Here is a 12,518-nt window from a genome sequence, read left to right as displayed (position 1 = left end):
AAAATGTGAAGCAGAATTGTTTGAAAATGGCTCCAGGGTGGGGCACGGTGGTGCAGGCCTGTGATCCCAGCAGCTCTGGAGGATCGCAAATTCAAAGCCAGTGTCAGCAATAGCAAGGCACCAAGCAACTCAGTGAAACCCTGTTTCTAAATAAAATACAAAATAAGGCTGGGGATGTGGCTCCGTAGTTGAGTGTCCCTGAGTTCAATCCCAGGTTCCTCCTGTCCCAACCCTGCAAAAAAAAAAAAAAAAAAAATGGAAAGAAAATGGCTCCAGGTATTCACTTCATTTTGGTAGTGTCTGTCCATTCTCTTCCCCTGATACTCCTGAGTAGCATGGCATCATCTAAAGTCATGATTGTCAGAATACTGCTTTGGTAGCTTGCAAAAGAGAAGACTTGAAACTTTCAGAGAAATACATAAATACTTGTAAGTTTTGCTTACCCTTTGATTAGTGACTTTCTTCTAACTGGTCTCCAGATGCTGAGGAAGTAAAGTTTTCAGCTGCTATCAAAATTTAAAATGCCTGTGCTAAGAGTGCTCTTATTCTTATATTATAAACAAGAACAAACAGCACAACACGTCAAGAGTGCCTCCATTAGAAATTAGGGGATATGAACCAAAAGAATGGAAAAAGAATTATAGTGACTTACAATAAGTAAACTAGTTTCATTTGGTTTAGTTTTGTTTTACAAAGCAGCTTCTCCTTTTTTTTTTTTTTTTGACTGATACAGTATTAAGGCTTTAGAATAGGAATATGACCTGAATTCAGGTAAAAGTATTATCAGAATTTTGACACTCATCAGAGGTTATCAAGAGAAACAGGATACAAAATGCTAAATTGTTGGCTTCAAAATAATTTGTATTCTGGTTCTTGTGACAGCTTCCATACATATCCTGCTTTCTAAGCATTCTGCCCTGGATTAATGAAATCTTTAATATATTCTGTGTGGTATCCAGAGGTTTTCTCTTTTTCATTCAAAGAAGATCTTAGATTATCTACCACTTACCAGAATAATTAGACAGGCTTTAATAACTGCTTATAAAGAAGTGACTAGTTAGTGCATGGCACCAGAAGGAGAAAAGCACTGAAATGACTTTTGTTGTACAAAAAACAATATCTGCACAGGAAAATTGTTGAATTCAGATTGAAAAAAGCACTAGACTGAGTGACTGCTTATATTTCTCTAAATTAGTACAAGCAGTGAAAAACTAGTTAAGAATATGTGTGTCTTGGTAACAGAAATTATTGCAGTTTTCAGGTAAAAGAGGGTTTTTTTTTAAATTTTTTATTCTAATTTATATATGACAGCAAAATGCATTACAATTCATATTACACATATAGAATTTTTCATATCTCTGGTTGTGTACAAAGTATATTCACACCATTCAGGTCTTCATATATGTACTTAGGGTAATGATTTTTAAGTGAATAGAAGAAAAGTATCCTGGTACATGTAGGTGGAAAATCACAACTAAACACAACTTGACAAAAAGCTAACTTGATTAGCAGAGACTTTAAGTAGCTGTGTAAAGCAGAGTCATATGTTTTGTCTACATTAATGTTTATACCCAAAGTGACGGGTGCTTCTAAATTTATTTTAGTAGTTCAGAAGTAGAAATCCAGTAAATAATTTTCATTAACAGGCTAAGTAATAATCATTGTTGAAAATGTGTAATTGTATGAATACATGTAGTTGTAGTATGCAACAGTATTAAATGTTTATGGTTTGCTTTCTTTCTGTAGAACACAAAGTAATTATAGTGGGATTGGATAATGCGGGGAAAACCACCATTCTTTATCAATTGTAAGTATGGATATTTAATAGTTTTTAGTATTTTAGTTATTGAAACATTTTGTAATTAACAAAAATGAGATGCCATTTTTATTCACTTTTTCAATATAATAGGAAGACTTATATATGTTTTTTCAGCATTTTACCAAAAAAGCAAGTAAATAAGCTGTCATGTTTTGATAAATATATATTTCTACAAGAACTTTGTTTTCTGTCCTTAAAAGAAAGAACCAATATTAAGTGGATAAAGTGGATTTCACTTAGTTCTTCTCATACCAGCTTGATATTTCTGGGAACTTACTACTCTCCTGACTAATAGCTTTGGAATTAGTTAGCATAACCAGACTTGTCTGAAGTACTGATGATCAAAGTATTGCTTTATTAGCTCACAAAAGGGAGAAACTTGAAACTTTAAGAGTAATATATTAATGCTTTAAGAAATTTAATTAAGAGTTTAATTCACTCATCCAAGTAACTCTTATTATTCTGTCGGTGTTAATGCAGTGATCCTTTCAGTGCCAATGAGATGTTAACTTACAAAAATGGATCAGGATCTGAAGCATTTTTACGAATAATAATAAAGTACTTTACAGGATTGCATAGCTCTCACCTCTTCCCTCCACATCTTGTGTTAAAAGTATATGAATCTAGGGCTGGAAGTATAGCTCAGCACAGCTCCTGTCTAGTATGCAGGAGGCCCTGGGTTCAAAACCCAGCCTCACAAAAAAATAAATAAATAAAAAGACAAATGTGCATCAGTCTGTGGCTCACCAGAAATATTCACTTAAGCAATACATGTTATTTTTCAGTTACTTTGCTAAAAACTTACTACCTGTGGTTTGTTTCAGAGTTCAGTAACTGCTTCTTTTAACACATTTTCATTCATTATCCATTGTGTATTTTAATATTTTAAAAGTCTTTAAACAACAAATGTAGATATTTAAGAAATTTCTCATCTTTATTATAATTTCATGTAGCCTCAAATATATATATAAAACTCAGGAGAAAACTGGAAGCCTCTTCCAACACAGTACTTTGTCATATTGTCAGCAAACACATGTTGAATTAAATAATTAATGTAACTTAATGATTAAGGCAGTATAAATATACAGTTCATTTTATGTAAGATTTTTATTTGCCCATGGTCTTTTTAAGTCTGTAATTTGGGTTGTACTACACTGATTGGGGGAGGGGGGTTATCAGGGATTGAACTCAGGGGAACTCAACCACTAAGCCACATCCCCAGCCCATTTTTGTATTTTATTTAGAGACAGGGTCTCACTGTGTTGCTTAGCACCTCTGTTTTGCTGAGGCTGGCTTTGAACTTGCAATCCTCGTGCCTCAGCCTCCCAAACTGCTGGAATTAGATGTGTGTGCCACTGTACCCAACTGCACTAATTTTTTGACTGACCTAGGTCTTACATTTCTCACATAGCCTTTGATGTGCATGTTTGTGCGTATGTGTGTGTTACTGGGAATCAAACCCAGGAGTTTTCTGCCATGGAACTACATCGCCAGCTCCTTTAATTTTTTAATTTTGATACAAAGTTTTGCTAGGTTTCCCAGGCTGGCCTGGAATTTTTAATTCTCCTACCTCAGCCTCTGAGTAACTGGAATTACAGGTGTGTACCACCATGTGTATGGATAGCCTACTCTCCAATGGTTGCCATTGCAGATACTGGTGGTCAGTCACCTAGAAACTTGGTTGAGGATGAGGCATTGGTTCTGACCTAAATAATAAAAAATTGGTGGTATATGAATTTTTTTCCCACAGAAATGCAGACTCACACTACAGTGTTCCCTTCTATCCAAATCAAGTTTACATCTCATTCTATTAAAAAAACAAAAGTCTTCAGCAACTCCAGAGGCTGAGGTGGGAGGATCACAAATTTGAGGCCAGCCTCAACAACTTAGCGAGGTCCTGAGAAACTTAATAAGCCTTCATCTTAAAATAAAAAAAAAGAAAAAGGGCTATGGATATAGCTCTGCAATTAAGTGCCTCTGGGCTTAATCCCCAATACCAAAAAACAACAACAAAAAAGTCTTCAGTACTTGTTCTTTTTTAGATCTTTTTTTTTTTATATATTTACTTTTTAGTTGTAGTTGGACACAGTACCTTTGTTTTACTTATATATTTTTATGTGGTTCTGAGGATTGAACCCAGGGTCTCGTACGTGTGAGGCGAGCGCTCAACTGCTGAGCCAGAATCCCAGCCCCCATTTGTCTAGATCTTTATTGGCACAAATGTTCTCCAAGTATTTATTTTGTATGCTTATGGTTTTTATTTTGAGAAAGGTTGATTCATTCTTAAAATATAGGGATAAAACTTACTTTTCTTCTCAAAATGTACAAGAGAGTTTTTATAGTGTTTGTCTTTTTCAACAGCTTAATGAATGAAGTGGTCCATACTTCTCCAACTATAGGAAGCAATGTTGAAGAAATAGTTGTAAAGAATACTCATTTTCTTATGTGGGATATCGGTGGTCAAGAGTCCCTAAGGTCATCTTGGAACACATATTACTCAAACACAGAGGTATGCCAAGAATACTTCTGAATTTTAACAAGAAAAAGAAACAGAAAATAGAATGTAAATTAGGATTATTGACAGTTATCTTTTAATAAGATTGGTTTTTTTATACAGAATTCAGATTCTTTAAATAGAAAAGGCAAGGAAAAGAGTATTGGGAGTGATTATTTATTGAGTTCTTACTGTTGAGTAGGCGCTCACAGTTTATTCTTTTAGCAATATTGTAATATCTCTAAGTATTGGAGAAATTTAACATTAGGAGAAATTATACAACTTTTCCCAAAATCTTGCAAAAATAAAAAGACATGATTAAAGAAGGAGTAAAATATTTTTAAGTATGAATTAACATAAGATTTTCAAATAGCATCAAATGAATATTTAAAATTTTGGTGAGACTGTATTGTAATGTTTAAAAACCAAAAAAAAAAGATGAGTTTGCAGCATCCCTCAGAGTTCTTTATCACTTATGTAATTATCTTATTACTTCAGAGATAGCCTGTGGAACAAATCTGGACTATCTACAGTTTCTGCTTTATTTTTTCTTAGAGGCCAAGTTTTTATTGTTGTTGCTTTAAAGTCATACAGTGATGATGAGAGGTTTATCTTGAGAATGCTAGTGTAAATAGAATCCATGTAATTTTTCTTTGCAAAGAGGTACTCCTCAGGAATTATTTTCTAAAATGAAGCCTTTTAAAAACTGGATTTGGGAGAAAGTGAAATGGAAATAATTTTTGGTGTGCAAAGTTGCCTTTTTAAGAAAAAGATGTATATTATAATACCATAACTGTATGTGTGCGTATATTCTAATGCAGTGTGTAAGTAGTAAACCAGGATGAGTTATTTCAAATATTCAGCACTTGTGGTAGTACTTATTTTATTTAGGTTGGGGGTGAGGAGAGGCAGAAGAGTAGATAAGCAAATATTTTTGTTATAGGTTAGATTAATATACATTTGTCAACAGCATAAATACTTTTTCCAAAGCTCAGTTAAATTCAGCTGTGAAAGAGCAGTTCACCTTTGAGAAATAGGTCAAAGTTAATTCTAGATGTTTCAAGTGTACTTAAAACACTTCAGAAGGGTAGTTTTTGAAATTGATGAAACTCTAGGTGACTTGCCCTTAGTTCATAAAAAGATTTTATTACTGATACCATATGCATGAAATGTTCTTTCAATAAACTATTTCTGTAAGAATAGCAAAATTACTATGAAAAATAAAGGCCTTTGTTGCAACACCAGCATGACACCTAGCATTTGCACTCTTAGATTCCAGACAGGGATCTGATCTGTGTGGTATTTCACTAATCTTTTTGTTCACTCTTGTCATCTTGCTTTTTTTTTAATATTTTTAGTTGTAATTGGACACGATATCTTTATTTTATTTATTTATTTTTATGTGGTGCTGAAGATCAAACCCAGGGCCTTGCATGTGCTAGGCAAGTGCTCTACTGCTGAGCCACAATCCCAGCCCCTTGCTTTTTAAAAATTCTTTGCATTGAAGTGACTGACATCCAAAAGGTACATTATAATCTAAGGAGTTAATTCCTGACATCTTCCTCTCATTAACTCACATGTAATTCTTGGTATTCTGTCCATTCTTCCTTTGCTGTATTTCTTTCTCTTTGCTTTTGTCTTAAACCCTTCTCAGTTTACATTTAGATTGCTCTAGTTGTCTCTCTCTAGTTTTAAGGTCATTTCTATAACTTAACTCCATCTTTTCTATCTTATCTTAGATTACCACCCTACTTTACATAATCTTTAGCACCATATAATCTCATTTTTTAAATTTATCTTCTGTATAAGGTGTTTGAGCTAGATGCCTTTTCTTACTATCTTTTTTTTTACCTAGCAAAGTTACTTTCATTCTTTGTTTTTATTTTAGTTTGAAGTTCCTTGTATTTTTGTTTGCAAGACCAAATTTTTTTTCGTGTACACCTTCACCAATGGATTACTCCAGTTGTTCTGGCTCTCTTGCCTTTCTCTCATCTCACCTTCATGATCCTTTAGCATATTAACACCAATACATATAATTTAACATAGTTTAGCACTTTCTTTGTATGTGGTACTGAATAGAATGCAGGGCCTCATATATACTATGCAAATGATGCATGACCTACATCCACAGCCCCTTTAAAACTTTTTTTTTTGAGATGGGATCTTGCTAAGTTTGAACTTGAGATCCTCTTGCCTCAGCCTCTGGAGTAGCTGTGATTACAGAAATGCAAACCTTCCCAATACATTAGTATTATTCTTAATGTGTTTTAACTTTTTCTTTCCAATAAGTGGGAGACTGTCTCATAAATATATAGCTGATTATTAGTAAATGAATAATAGAGTAATGTTTTAGTGAAAGTATTCTTTAAATTACTGTTTCTTTTTATAAATCAATTTTATTCACATTTAAAAGCAAATATTATTACATAGTATATATTCAAAAAGCACTTTAACAAATAAACTTGGTTACAGTTTTTTGTTTATTAAAATTATCAATTATCATCTTATTATTAACATTTTGTACTCTGTAAGCTCTTCGTGACTAAAAATAGCACTATCTATTTTATAGGAATGACGATGCTATGTGAAGAAGCTACTAATATCACTTGAGTAAATTAGAAAATTTTTCACCATCACATTCAACTTACTTACTTTCTTTTTTTTTAATTGTCTTCTAGTTCATCATTCTCGTTGTTGATAGTATTGACAGGGAACGACTAGCTATTACGAAAGAAGAATTATACAGAATGTTGGCTCATGAGGTAAGTTTTGAAAACATATCTTCAAAAAATAATGGTGTCAGGTCTCTGTATATTGGTTTTGCTTTTTTATAATGATTAGTATACAGTGGTATTGGTTATTTCATCATTAGTAAAACTTTACATATTGAAAAATTTATTTGTTCTTTTTAGATATATATGACTAATAGAGTGTCTTTTGGCATATTAAACATTCATGGATTATAACTTACTTTGATTAGAATCCTATTCTTGTGATAGTACATGATGCAGAGTTACCTTGGTCATATATTCAAATACAAAGCTAGGAAAGTGATGTCTGATTAATTTGTACTGTCCTTCTCATTCCCCCTACCTTTCCTTCATTCCCTTCCTTTCTTTAATCCAGTGGACTTCTATTCTTCCTCTCCCACTCTCTCTTGTGGGTTGGCATCCATATGTCAGAGAGAATTTCAGCCTTTGATTTTGGGGGACTAGGTTATTTCATTTAGGCATATATACTCCAGTTCCATCCATTTACTGGCAAATGTTATCATTTTGTTCTTTATGGCTGAGTGATATTCCGTTGTGTATATATACCACATTTTCTTTATCCATTCATCTCTTGAAGGACACATAGGTTGTTTCCATAGCTTGGCTATTATGAATTGAGCTGCTGTAAGCATTGTAGTGACTGTCACTGTAGTGTGCTGATTTTAAATCCTTTGGGTTATAGACAGAGAAGTAGGATAACTGAATTGAATGGTAGTTCCATTCCAAGTTTTCTAAGGACTCTCCATACTGCTTTCCAGAGTGGTTACACCAATTTGCAGTCCCACCTGCAATGTTTGAGTGTATCTGTTTCTCCACATCCTTGCCAACATTGTTTGTTACTTGTATTCTTGATACTTGCCATTTTGACTGGAGTGAGATGGAATCCCAGTGTAGTTTTAATTTGCATTTCTCTAATTGCTAGAGATGTTGAACATTTTTTCATATTTTTTTGACCATTTGTATTTCTTACTCTGTGAAGTGCTTGTTCAGTTCCTTTGCCCCTTTATTTATTGGGTTAGGAATGGGGGGTCACTGAAACCAGGGGCTTTTCCCTGGGAAAATGAACGTGGCCTGGTCCCCCCTTGCTAGGCTATTGAAAGACCCTCAGCCTCTCCCAGGAGAGGGAGATCCTGGAACAGCAAGAAAAGGGGGCTCCCAGGAGCTCATGGCTGCAAGGCCAGGGCTCAGGCAATCCCCTGGCCCTTGCCCAGGCACTACCCTCCTCCAGAAGGATGCTGGGTCTCCTTGTGATGTCCAGGAGGCCTTGTGTGGGATTCTTAAGCAGCAGGTGCCTGCCCCAGAATCGGGGAGCCAATCAATTAGGAGCCCCTCTCCAAGGTGGGAGCAAGCCCAGGAGTCCCTGGGCTGCCTGGGCCTCTTAGCCATCCCTAGGGGGACACCTCCTGAAGGCCAGGCCAGGTTCTGGCTTTACTGGTAATCAGGACTCAGTGGGCAGGCACTCATCTCAGGCTCCCCTGCTTGGCATCCCACCTGGGTAGGATGGCTTAGAGTTAGGCCAGAACAGAAGATGTATACGGCTTTATGCTTTCAGCCGCGAAACACCCAAACAAAGAGACCCCATTGTTTCCGTCTGAGTGGATTTGTTTAGACTGGGGGATGAAGGCACAAGAGGGGGAAAAGCAAAAGAGAAAACAGAAATAAACACTTGCTGGGATTCAGATTCCTCTGTTAGAAGCCATGGTTGTGACTAAACAGAAAAGCCAGGACCCCAGAGGGCTGGAGAAGTCACAGGGGGGTGAGAGAATCCAGCCTGCCGTTTGTCCACAGCACCCCCACCACTTTCCCCAAGCATGGCTCCCAGAAGGGCTTACTGACCACCCATCCCTGTCTTGAAGAATCAGCTCCTTCCTGAAAAGAAGGGGAAAGCCTCTTCCTCACTTCAGGGGGAGGGCTGAAGCTCAGATATCTCAAGCTGCTGGTCCTGCCCATTAGGCCCAGGGTACCCTCTGGGTCTGGACACTGAGCCCAGCAGATCCCATCTGATGCAAAGCCACCCATGGCTTTCCTGTAGCTTTATGGCCTGCATTGCCCAAAGCCTGGGGTTCTGGTTGTCCACTGAGCAAGGCCTGGTCTCCATACATGCCTCCTGGAGCTAGGTTCCCTGGCCACCCAGCTGCTTTCTGGGCCTTCATGGGACCTAAGGTCAATTAAAATGGAATTCCCTTGCCAACACACCTCATCATCTCTAATTCCTAGTCTTGGTGAAATTAAACACACAGCCAGTTCTAAATTTGGAAAAGGAACCCGAGCTCCATGATCCTAAAGGGCAATAAGAAATGAAGGCTAGGAAGATAGTGTCCAGAGGCCTCCCCTCTGGCCTCTGGAACCCTGCTTGGGTTCCTTTAGCTGGTTGTCTCTGCCCATGGGATGGCACTTCCTAAAGGGTCCCTTCCAGCCAGTGTTTTAATTAAAGTTCTAATGTCTTGTCAAGTTGGGAATTCGCCCTTGTTTAACTAAAGCAGGGGGCATGGGCCGGCCTATAAAGCAAATTGCCCGTCCCTGGGGAGCCTGAGCTCATCCCAGCCCGGGCTGGCCTCTTTTCTTTCCTTTGCTTTCTTTCTTTTATTGACTAACACTTGTCAGACTCCTGGGAAATCAAGGGAAGTCTCGTTTTGAGGTCATAAAATTATCTGTGATGTAACCATGTGAAATTATGTAAATAAAGCCGACAGGCCTCTGGAACACACAGCAAGCCACCCACCCACGCCTTGGCCTTTAATTTGGGTAATGAGAATTATCCTGAAAAGGCTTCCAATCTCCTCTGGCTTTGTCCCCTGCAGCTGAGGAGGGGGTTGTCAAGAATACTTGAAGCAGGGAGGGTCCTTAAGGAACACAATATCTAGGTCACAGGTTTGGTCTCTTCCCATCGTTTCTCCTTTTTTATTTCTTATTTTTGTTTTGTTGTTATTGGTTGGCTTTGGCATTCTCCTGTTCTGTTTTAAGGAGGTGGTGGTGGGAACCCTGCACCCGCAGGACCCGCTTCTCCCCAAACCGGTGTGGATTTGGGCAGTGAGAACAGGGAAGGAGGGGGGTTCCTCTGGGCCCTCTTCTCTCGCCTTCTGGTCAACCCTCTTCCTACCAACCTACCCACTCGGGCCACAGGCTTTGCCCCAGACAAAACGATTGGGTCTAGTTAAACCCAGTCCCTGCAGTTCAACCGAGGGTCCTGGGTCCCTTCTTCCTTCGGAGTGGGCACTGAAGCGAGGGGCGAGCTCCAGCTCCGCTGGGCGGGCGCTTGGCGGTGGGGGGAGGGATACGGCAGAGGACGGGGCGGCCGCGGCCTCACACCTGCTCGGTCCTCAGCCCAGGCGCAGTTGAACCTCCTGGGGAAGTGCCGCCGGCCGCGCACGGCCTTCACTAGCCAGCAGCTGCTGGAGCTGGAGCACCAGTTCAAGCTCAACAAGTACCTGTCGCGGCCCAAGCACTTTGAGGTGGCCACCTCGCTCATGCTCACCGAGACCCAGGTGCGCCGCCTACCCACCGCCCTAGCGCGTCCTGGGCTCCCGGGGCTGCTGTCGCCTCTGTTGTCAGGGGGATCTAGGACCGTGCATCTTGACCCCCAGGGTGCGGACTGTGAATTGAAACTCCGGCGAGGCTCCCCATTAGCAGGCGAGTCTCTGCCCGCGATAGGCGTGTGTTCCAGTAGGTTGGGGCGAGGACCCAGATCTGCATTTAACTTCCCTCCGCTCCCCATTCTCAAGCGAGTGTTCCGCGGGTTTTGTCCCAGAAAGAGAGGAGGGGACGTTCTGAGATTTTATTAAAGAGACCTGCCCCGCTGCCCTGACCCCTCCGCAGAATGCTGCGCGGTAGAAAGTGGCTGGCCCGGGGAGGTGGGGACACCTATAGTCCGAGCTTCCCTGGGCCCCCCAGCCCCGCTCTGGGTCTGCTGATGAGTAGGGGAGGGGACGAACAGTTGGGAGACTCTGCCGGTCTGAGGTCCTCCATCCGAAGCCCCAGGCAGGGGACCCTGGAGAGGAGACGCGAGACGGAGGTGCGGGTTTCTCACGCCTGCTTCTGCTCGCAGGTGAAGATCTGGTTCCAGAACCGGCGGATGAAATGGAAGCGCAGCAAAAAGGCCAAGGAGCAGGCGGCGCAGGAGGCCGAGAAGCAGAAGGGCGGCAGCGGGGGCGCCTGCAAAGGCGGCGCCGAGGAGAAGGGCGAGGAGGAGGAGGTGCTGGGGCCGCCGGCGTCTGGGGACAAGGCCAGCGGCCGTCGCCTGCGGGACTTAAGGGACAGTGACCCCGAGGAGGACGAAGACGAGGACGATGAGGACCATTTCCCCTACAGCAACGGCGCCAGCGCCCACACCGTCTCCTCCGACTGCTCCTCGGAGGAGGACTCGCCGCCCCCGCGGCCGGGCGGGCGCCAGCCCCCGCCCCAGTAGGAGTCCGGGGCCGGCGCCCACCCTCCTCGGACCAGCCGTCCGTCTGCGCGGGGCCTGGGGCTTCCCTTCTGGGTCAGGGCGTTCTGACAGCGCTAGGGAGACCCGGCGGCTCAGGGTGGAACCGTGGTTCTGTTAATTTTGGGTAGTGTTGGCGGGAGGTGTTTGGGAGGCCTCCCGTCTGAGAAGGCGGAAACCGACAGTGTTAAATGACCTCTGAAACTTGAAACCTTCTCTGGAAATGCCATTCTGATGAGTATTGGAAAGGGTTTTATGCTGATGTATCTTATGGGGAAAAACGTGTGCCATGGGCAAACTGCTGGAAATTTCAGAACTGTACTGTCTTTATTTTTGTATATTGTATTTATATATAAAGAAAGAACCGTCTACTTATGCATGCTAATTATTATTTAGCTTCTCCCATCGCCCAGGATGGAATGTAAAATAAAATGGTTTTCTACTTGATAAGAGTGCAGCTCTCTGGGGCAGTCTCACAGCTGCAGTTGCGGGGAGGGGGAGGTTTCTACCCCAGGACTGACAGCAGAGTGTGTGAATCGGAAGCACAGTGGCTGTCAGCACCTGAGACCCAGTGGGACCTGACTCTGGTGGCGAGTGGGCGGAGGGGTGTCCCAGGTGTGAAGTGTGGGTAAAGTTCGAGGCCAGGTGTCAGAGCACTGGTGCTGACTCACCCCTGTCCCTGGCACATCTGGGTGTGTGTACTACCCTATCCCCTTGGTGGTTCAGAAATGAAAATACACTGAATGTTTTGGAAAAGAAGCTTCAAATGAGAGACTGTGGTACATGGGGGTCGGCCCAGCCCTAGGCACTACTGAAGCTTATTTCCCAGAATGCTCTGACTTGAGCGGCACCTCTCTTTCTCCTCCACCCGGTCCTGGCCTTCGCTGCAGGCAGACCATTTCTTGGGCTGGCCTGGAATGGTTTTCTTGGATCTGTGCGAATGTCCGAGAGCAAGAATGCTGCTCGTCAGGACTGCAATGGCTCTGGGTTAATAAACCCTGCAATGTGTGCCAT

The 12,518-nt window shown here is 41.5% G+C and overlaps 1 protein-coding gene across 1 annotated transcript in view; it reads left to right on the top strand.

The window, feature by feature from the left end:
• The window catches only part of LOC308640435 (uncharacterized protein), a gene marked incomplete at its 3' end in the record, with an annotated part of 28,896 nt that extends 17,407 nt beyond the window's left edge, over nt 1-11,489 (top strand). Inside the window, exons 2-7 of the mRNA XM_081312356.1 lie at nt 1,747-1,807; nt 4,181-4,328; nt 6,992-7,075; nt 10,049-10,099; nt 10,258-10,569; nt 11,130-11,489. Of these exons, the coding sequence (XP_081168482.1) occupies nt 1,747-1,807; nt 4,181-4,328; nt 6,992-7,075; nt 10,049-10,099; nt 10,258-10,569; nt 11,130-11,489 (1,016 nt within the window). The remainder of the gene's footprint in view (nt 1-1,746; nt 1,808-4,180; nt 4,329-6,991; nt 7,076-10,048; nt 10,100-10,257; nt 10,570-11,129) is intronic.
• Nucleotides 11,490-12,518: the final 1,029 nt, after the last annotated feature.

Source organism: Spermophilus citellus (genome assembly GCF_964194105.1).
Source record: "Spermophilus citellus genome assembly, contig: SCAFFOLD_58, whole genome shotgun sequence".
In the NCBI taxonomy this organism is placed as follows: domain Eukaryota; kingdom Metazoa; phylum Chordata; class Mammalia; order Rodentia; family Sciuridae; genus Spermophilus; species Spermophilus citellus.
The sequence above is the reverse complement of the archived record's forward strand: the minus strand, read 5'-3'. Positions and strand labels throughout refer to the sequence as shown.